This window comes from Rutidosis leptorrhynchoides, unplaced genomic scaffold, assembly GCF_046630445.1.
Source record: "Rutidosis leptorrhynchoides isolate AG116_Rl617_1_P2 unplaced genomic scaffold, CSIRO_AGI_Rlap_v1 contig606, whole genome shotgun sequence".
NCBI classification, from domain to species: Eukaryota; Viridiplantae; Streptophyta; class Magnoliopsida; order Asterales; family Asteraceae; genus Rutidosis; species Rutidosis leptorrhynchoides.
The window spans coordinates 1-9366 of NW_027266827.1; the positions used below are offsets into that span (position 1 = coordinate 1).

General features: G+C 36.1%; 2 protein-coding genes across 2 annotated transcripts; one reads left to right on the plus strand and one right to left on the minus strand.

The window, feature by feature from the left end:
• Window positions 1–3: 3 nt before the first annotated feature.
• Window positions 4–2301, plus strand: LOC139884818 (uncharacterized; the record flags this gene model as incomplete). Its single annotated transcript, XM_071868794.1, has 1 exon — window positions 4–2301. A coding segment is annotated over one exon (2298 nt), but the record flags the coding sequence as incomplete, so codon positions are not given.
• Window positions 2302–6506: 4205 nt separating this feature from the next.
• LOC139884811 (uncharacterized) lies at window positions 6507–8280 on the minus strand. The gene is made up of 4 exons (XM_071868787.1): window positions 7744–8280; window positions 7318–7455; window positions 6997–7203; window positions 6507–6707 (listed from the first exon to the last, which is right to left on the minus strand). The coding sequence occupies exons 1-4, from the start codon at window positions 8278–8280 to the stop codon at window positions 6507–6509; spliced, it is 1083 nt and encodes a 360-aa protein (XP_071724888.1).
• Window positions 8281–9366: the final 1086 nt, after the last annotated feature.

Sequence of the window (9366 nt, forward strand, 5' to 3'; positions counted from 1 at the left end):
GAGAAAGTTGACCAGTTAAGATCAGATGAATATGCCCATTTGGAGCCAAAGGTATGTCTTGATTACTGCGGTTTCGGGCTTTTCAGCTATGTTCAAACTTTGCATTATTGGGAGTCTTCCACATTTAGCTTGTCTGAGATAACCGTAAATTTGAACAATCATGCACTTTACGGTGGCGCTGCAGCAGGGACCATGGAGCATGATATTAAGACTAGGATAATGGATTATCTAAATATCCCTGAGAATGAGTATGGGCTTGTGTTTACTGTGAGTAGAGGTTCTGCATTTAAGTTGTTAGCAGAGTCTTATCCGTTTCAGACAAATAAAAAGTTGCTGACCATGTTTGATTATGAGAGCCAGTCTGTGAATTGGATGGCTCAGAGTGCTAGAGAGAAGGGTGCTAAACCTTATAGTGCATGGTTTAAATGGCCTACTCTTAAACTCTGTTCCACTGATCTGAGGAAGCAAATCACAAACAAGAAGAAGAGAAAGAAGGATTCTGCGACTGGTTTGTTTGTGTTTCCCGTACAGTCTAGAGTTACCGGAGCCAAGTATTCATACCAATGGATGGCTCTTGCCCAACAGAACAATTGGCATGTGTTACTGGATGCAGGTTCATTGGGCCCCAAAGACATGGATTCTCTTGGTTTGTCATTGTTCAGGCCAGATTTCATCATTACTTCATTTTACAGGGTATTCGGATTTGACCCGACTGGGTTTGGCTGCCTTCTGATTAAGAAATCAGTTATCGGAAGCCTTCAGAATCAAAACGGTCACACCGGCACTGGAATGGTTAAGATAACTCCCGAGTATCCCATGTATCTGAGTGATTCGGTTGATGGCCTCGACAGATTGGGTGGAAACGAAGATGAAGAAGTTGCTGTGAATGGTGAGAAAGTGGCCGAACCGCGACAGTTGCCCGCGTTTTCTGGTGCATACACAGCTGCTCAGGTGAGGGATGTCTTTGAGACAGAGATAGATCAGGATAATAACTCTGACAGGGATGGAACCAGCACCATTTTTGAAGAAACTGAGAGCATGTCAGTTGGTGAAGTAATGAAAAGCCCAGTCTTTAGCGAAGATGAGTCATCCGACAACTCGATTTGGATTGATTTGGGTCAGAGTCCATTAGGCTCTGATCATGCCAGAGCGTCCTCTCCATTGCCACCTTTCTGGTTTTCTGGGAAGAAAAATCACAAGCAGCCGAAACCAACTTCAAAAATATATGGAAGCCCTCTTTATGATGACAAAGTGGATGACTCTCATGTGATGTCTTTTGATGCTGCTGTTATGTCAGTTTCACATGAACTGGACCATGCCAAAGGGATTCCTGAAGAACATTTTCCTACTTCGCGAAGTAATGAAACGGAGATTGAAGAAGAAAATGGAGAACTTCCCAGCGTGCATTCAACAAATGCTTTAGCAAATGGATCTTGTCAAAACAATTTGGCTTCTACTTCTGAAATCTGCTCTGAGGTTAAAGAAAGTGCCATCAGAAGAGAAACTGAAGGAGAGTTTAGGTTATTGGGAAGGAGGGAAGGAAATGGAAGGTTGATGGGAGGAGGTAGTAGATATCTTGGTTTGGAAGAAGACCATTCGAAACGAGTATCTTTTAGCGTTGAAGGAAAAGATCGGCTGATGGAATCAGAAGTATCCGTGGCGACAAGCTTGGATGTCGATGATGAAGAGTACACAAGTGATGGGGAGTATGCTGATGGCCAAGATTGGGACAACAGAAGAGAACCAGAGATCACTTGTCGGCATCTTGATCATATCAACATGTTGGGCCTCAATAAAACTACACTTCGATTGCGATTCTTGATAAATTGGCTTGTTACTTCCTTGCTGCAACTGAGATTACCTAGTCCAGATGGAGGAGATGCCAAAGTGCCTCTTATCCACATATATGGTCCAAAAATAAAATACGAGAGAGGTGCGGCAGTGGCTTTCAACGTCAGAGATCGGAATAGAGGCCTAATCAATCCGGAGACTGTTCAGAAGCTGGCTGAGAGTGAAGGCATTTCGCTTGGTGTTGGTTTTCTAAGTCACATCAGAATCTTAGACAGTCCAAGACGACAGCAGACCAGTCTCGAAGATACTACACTATGCAGGCCAATGGAAAATGGTCGACATGGTGGGAAAAGTGGTTTGGTTCGTTTGGAGGTTGTTACAGCTTCTCTGAGCTTCTTGACTAACTTCCAGGATGTGTATAAGTTGTGGGCTTTTGTGGCGAAGTTTCTTAATCTTGCTTTCATCAAGGATGGCACTCTTCCTACTGTTGAAGAAGAATGCGAGTCATAACTTGGTATACAACAATAATTTGTTTTGTGCTGATCATTAGGAAAGTTGGATTCTGTTGAGCAAATGGAATGAAAGAATCAATTTCTGAAACAAATTGATAGTCGAAGCAGAAGGGTCTGAAATTTCTAGCCAGGAAAGACCTGATTCTTGTGCTTTTTTTTTCCTAGGAGACTCTCAGTTTGGTAAATTATGCTTTATTGCTGCTTGAATATTTCTTTTCTTCTTTCGGACTTGTAGAGTTGGTTCTTTTTTTTTAGAAGGATGTGTACCATCTCATCTCGGGAAATCAGGATGGCCTTAAACTTATCATTCTAAATCTGCTGTATACTACTAGATTAAATTCCTTGATTTTTGTAAAAATGATATTTTGCCTCATGGAGTTCGTAATTCTATTCTATTCCACATCTCTGGAAATTTCAGTTATGTTCTGTATTCCCTTGCATTTGAGTTGAATGAGTCACATGAAAATCTCTGTTGACTTTGCCAAAATATCAGTTTTTGGTTGGCACCAAGAATTATTCTAAACCATGGGATTCTATCACTTGACAGCAACCTTGTCCTCATCCTAGTCTATTCTTATTCTTATATCCTTAGTTGTGTTCCAGGTGCTTAGAAAAAAAAAAGTTGTCATTATCTCAAACTTAGAAACTATATTCAATTGATTTGTTATGATCTGAATTCAACTCTGTTTGATCTGGTTGTTGTTGTCTTACAATAACACCAAAAATTTACATTCTTTTAGAGTTTGACATTGGCTCTCATTGGAACACAATGGAATAATTCGTTTCACAATATATTCCCTCCGTCTCCTAATGTATGTTTTTTTATCCTTTCTTCATACATTAAAAAAGATGTATTTAATCAATATTAATGAATATGTACATCTTTATTTGAATGTATTTAGAAAAGCTACAAAAATATATATTAGCAAACGGAGGGAGTATGATGTAATTAATCGGATATATTTGACATATTTTTGTAAAAAAAATAATTCTCAAACTTCCCAAAATTGAACAAAACATCATATATCGTGAAACAAAGGGAGTAGTCAAATTCTTCGTAAAAAATATGCCATACCAATCTTAAACTATGTCATTTTATCACTATAAATATAAAACGCATCATAGAGGTTGAAAATGAGAAAGTAGGTTTGGGTGATGCAAGAATTTAGGGACGGTGAGAGTTCTTCTTTTTATAGTGTAATTATGAATTTTGGGCCATACCCATTTAGTTTTGTTTCCCATTTAAATGGTGGAAGGTACATACCATTGTTAAAGGATTCAATTCTATCAACTGGTAAGCTTAAAAGTGGATCTCTTTTTCTTCTTGTGAAAAAGTAGAATGGGATATCTTTTTCAATTGAAAAGTTGTCAGTGAATAAAACACAGCACTGCTACTGACTTTCCCTTTGAAAACCTGACTGAGACAATGATACCAAAACCTGCCTTTTCTCCGAGCTTTATACGAGGTCTGATTTTTGAACTCACTATCTCGTAAACTCATCAGGCAAAAAATGTGCAAATTTAGCATGATTAGTTCATTGTATAACTATTATTTCTGGCTTTATAAGTTTTGTACTTCATAAGGTAAACATTTTTTAAGTTAAGTGTGAAAAAAAGTGTTCATCTAGACATTAATAGCCTAAGCAATTTCTTAATTAGATATCACCGAATTCTACCATCAAAGTCCAGTTATCATAGTTAAAAGTTGGTCAAACATTCGTGAAGTTCCCAATCATGTACGATTACATTAATTCTCCAAGTCTTGTTGTCTTAGAGTTTTGAAGAAATTATATCGTAGGATTGTTTTGGGAGTCGACAGAAAATGCAATTGTTTCTCTCATAACAATGAAATTGATTTCCTTCAGACAAACAACGTATACGTATAGTGGCAGAATTAACTAACAAAATCTAGCCTGTGTTATGTTATGTGCCATAGCTAATTTATTCTCATACACCACCTTTTGACCATTAAAAATGAAATATTAATTGGGCAATGTCGAGGACTATCCGAGTCTAAACTGCAAAGGCATTTATTCATTTTGATAAAAGTATATATTGTCATATTCTCATTGCAATAATAATACTAATTGGGCAATGTTAGGAACTAGCTTGTTCGCCTTTCTTCTGCAGCAAGCAATCCTTGATTATCTGACCTCCTAGCTAGTCCTACTTCTTGATGAGATATATTTTGAATACCATTCTACATGAATGACGGTTTCTTTGTTTGACAACTCCTCCCATCCTCTCCCACATTGAATTGCTTCTTCATCTTTAGCCATGATCATTATGTTCTCTTGTGTTTTTGTTTATGATCATGGACGTTGGATGCCATGATCTCTAGCTTATATAGTTTTTTTTTAAAATAAATTAAATCGCTCTTTGCATTAAGCTGAAATCGCGTCCAAATGGACAAGGTTCGCCACATGAAGTGTTAAATTATTACAATGAAATGAAACTAACGGAACAATAGAAAGTCATAGTCTTGTGCTTGATTTCACTAATTATATTGCCACATGATAGAAAGCTTCGATTGCTCTTCTCCAGAGTTCCATGATGAGATTCTTGCTTATATAGTTCGATCAAGAAAAGATACGACTTCTCATGGAAATTCAAAAACCATATCAAAATGCCTTAGTTTCTGTATCGAAATGGGTTGATCTTGACCGGTCTCTAGAGATACAAATATATTATTTGACTGGGGTATGCAGAGGGGAAGAACATTCTACTATTACAGAAATACATTCGAAAATGCCTCGTTAAGTTTCATTCATGCTGTTGAAATATTGTACGGAATATGAAAGTAATTCGACAATGGCAAGTTGAGTACTGAAAGAATAATATTAAATTTTATTAATTACATGAAAAATACAATGGATACGGTGAATACATAGTAATTTAACAGGAATTATATATACATGAACCTACATACATGAACATCGAATTAAACAAAATAAACATGCATAAAAGTAAATCGTATAAAAGCTTTAAGGGAAGAAAGACACAAACAGTGGAGGTCGGTATTCTCGCTTTCCTTAAAGCGTAATACGTCACGTACTATGCTTCGATTTGAACGGCGTAAAACTTCCCAAGATACAACCACTATCGAACTAGATCATAAGCATAATATGTAATCTACGTTCTTTGAAACTTACGATATCTAAACTCTTACGTTCTTTGAAAACTTACGATATCTAAACTCTCCAGACTATGTAGACGCGACATAGATAGAATGGATGCAAAGACTAAGTGATATAAAATCTTAATTTTCGGTGTAGAAAATTATGAAAGGTTTGTCTAGTATTTATAGTCAAAAGGGTAGTTGATTCCTAAAAAGACTCTCTGACTTTGAGTGCACACTAAGTGAAACACTCGTTAGATAAATATAACGCAATATTTATCTTATCAGATTATTTTTAGGCTTGTATATGTCAAATTCAAATCATATATGAGAAGGACAAGTCTAATCTGTTCGAACAAGCCGAATCGGACATGTTAAACATGCCTGGCCGAATTTGATGCTAGGCCCAAATGGGCCATAGCCCAAACGGGCCAAAGCCCAAACTTGTCCGAAATGGGTCAAAACATAAGCCAAGTCCACCAAGGTCAATACCCAAGTCAACCCGAATTGGGCCAAGGCCCAAAACCACGATCTGGCGGCCTATGCCCGCGTACGAACACTTATAGACTTCATCTCTACATATAAATCAAATGATCTATTATATTGAGAATCCATATATAACCACAACTATTGTTTTGTAAATGAGCAATGTGGGATAATAAACAAAATGCTTATTATTTTAATAAAATGTTTCAACTTCTCAACATAATTTTTCATTCATCATGGACCAAATTGATCATATGAATATTCAATCTTTATCTATAAATGAAGAGCTACGCATCAACACCTAATTCCGAAACATTCAGACACTAAAACCTATTAAAAAATCTGGTCAAACTACAGTTCACCAGACTATATTATCAATTTGTCCAACACAAACACATTACTATGTCATTCCTCAATCCATTGGGTAATTAACCAGATTTTCTCAATTATAAAAGCTAAAACAGAGTCCAAGTAAAACTACAGAATCTAGCCATTTTCATAAAAGTTATCCTCTTAAAAAACTAAAATTAGTTCAAACAAACCAAAAAGGCCTTTCAAATTCTAAAAGACATGTATAATGATAGGAATGATATAGGAATCTAGGATTGACATTTGAATACAGAAACTCTGAACAGTGGCTCCTTTTTGACCAGCTCAAACACACATAGGTCTTCCACAATATCTGTATGCTCTAAACCAAAAACCAACTTAACATTCCAACACGCACCAGATCTCTCAAGCCTCGCATCTTGTCCCCTACTTAGTTTCACCCACTTCTCAAAAAAGTTAGGCGGTACAGTCTGCAAGCAAGCAAATAGTTTTTCTTAACACATCAATCTATTACACAAGTAAATTAATAATCAATAGCTGTAGTTAATTAATTCTACATATCATATCAGCAAATACTTATTACTTACCAAACAAGGATAGAAAGAAGATGCCATAACTTTCTTGAAGAGTGGGTGTTTTGAGACAAATACATTGGAACCTCGTAGATATTTAGTTAATTTTGAATTTTGATCCTCCTGAGGACCTTGGAATGTTTCTATTTCCTTGGAGGTTTTCAATTTCCTTGGATCGGAAAAGGACAAGTCTAAGTAAGGGTTTATAAGGTTCACACAGCTCAAACAAACAAGCTTCACCAGATCTCGTTTGATCATCCAGCACAAATTGTTTCCAACCTTTAAAAAAGTCTCCATGGTACTTTACAGTAAAAGCTCTTCCATCGGGAATGCGAATAGTGATATGGTCTGGCTTTTTGTCGAAGCATATTCTTTCAAAGTCTGCTGCTACATGCTGTTTCAACGAGCAAATATGAGACACTCCTTATTTAGTTCAGCTGAATTTCTGTAATTTAAGTGAAAATAAAACTTGCCGGAGATAATTTGATTTGATAGATTGAAGACTTACCACATTTTCGTGAAATTCTGGAACAACATAAGAAGCATCCATAGTAACCATGAAAATTGAATTATCGTAATCAAATAAATTAAAAGCTTGTTTGAAGATGAATATTTGGTTCCTTTTTCGGCAAATAATGAAGCTTCCCTGTTATGTTAAGAAGTCCACAGAAAGAAGTAATTATTTGTAAACTACTGCCTTTGAATCAAAATATACTCAACTTTTAGGTTATATATTACGTACAGAACAAGAAACATGTTTTTTAAACCTTGAACTCATAAAAAAGTTGTATATTGTTGTATCAAGTTTCAAATTTTAATAAATGCCATATGTCTTTTATTCATTGGGTGTTGGTTGAGTGGAAAGTATTTGGCTACAAAAATTAAACTCTAAAAAGTCTAGTAATTTGAAATGGAGGGAGAAACAAATTATCACAGACAAAAGAAACGCATTCAAGTTTTGTCTACCTCGCAATGCTTGCCTTGAACTCGAAGATTGGCAGAACTTGGACGATTTCTCAGCTTTATCTTCTGAATTAATCATCTCTATCTTACGAGTCTGAAGAGTGAAAGCAGAAATTTTCTCCAAGACGTCAGAATATTCATCATCTTCCGACTCGGAGTATTCATCATCGTGCTCATAGAATTCACCATCAGAGTCGGACAAACCCTTTTCGGTGTTGTGTAACGTATAAGGATAATTAATCTCAGTGCCGCTTGGGTCAAAAATCGATACAGTGAAGATGGAATAACCATCATATCTGAAAACTAGAAAGTGACCATAAGCTATGGAGTAATACTTCATGAATTCTTTTAAGCCATTCTGAAAGCAGACATTTCCATCATCCGACCTTGTAAATCCAACTCTCCACACTTCTCCAGTAGGGGCTTTAAGAACAACTGGACTGCTTAGATCACCTCCATATTTCTTCACAATCTTTTCGGAATCATCTGTTAGAGAGAAATAAAACATCAAGATAAACTATGAACAACTTTTTCTTAGGATGTCTACATCCATCAACTATATATAACATAGAATAAGTTTCTCAATTTGACATGAACCGTTAACAAGTACAAAAGTAATACTACCCTTACAAGCTTCCGTTCATTGACTTCATCGTGAAGAATGATCTTCAAAAACTGTGCCGTTTGTAGCCCGAAACAGCCTCCTCTCCATATTCTTCTTTGAGGAAAAAAAGAAAAAGTTTTGTCCAACAGTGGTTTTAGTCGATTGAAGAATGCGAGCAAGTATTTTTAGTGAACGGTTTATGTCTTTGATATATCCATTGGGGAACACAAACGGCCACCCCTTTTTGTTTCCCCAAAACAAAAATAAATAAATCTGTTTAGCTCTCCAACATCTTGAATCCAGCCGCATGCCAAGTTTATTTAATTCGGAATATCCATTGGAGAACACAATCGGTCACTTTTCGTTTATCAAAGGAAAAGTGTTTTTTTTGTCCAATGTATCCGTGGACCATGTAAAATTAAGACAATGGGCAACAACATATGAGTAATTCTTGGGTCCCTAACACGTCAACGTCATCATTTAGGTATAAGAAGAGAGCTGTTCAGATGGCATCGTCAAGTGGGTCGGCTTGTGAAAAACACTACTGGAAAAACGGTTGTAGCCAGTATTAGAAGATGGCCATTCCTTGCTAATTGATATAGTCTATTATATATAGCAGGAAAGGGACACGTTGATTTTCGGAGAAGAAGCATGCTGCCATCTCAAAGTTATAGCTTCACTTAAATAATATCCATGATGTATAGAAACAAAAAGAATTTTGACCTGTTTCAGTCTTTTGATAGTTATTTTTTATGTTAGTCTTTTGATAGTTCTAACTTCTAAGATATATTCTTTCTTGATTAATAATTTTTTTAAACTAGTTGACTAAAAAAACTACAAGTAATTGTACATTTCGTATATGTACAATAAACTAAAGTGACCGTTTGTGTTCTCAAAATCGACAGCATTTCTCAATATTAACTTACATCCAGAAAGGACAATAAGTTACACTTTTTTAATGTACAAATAATAACAATACACTCAGTTTGA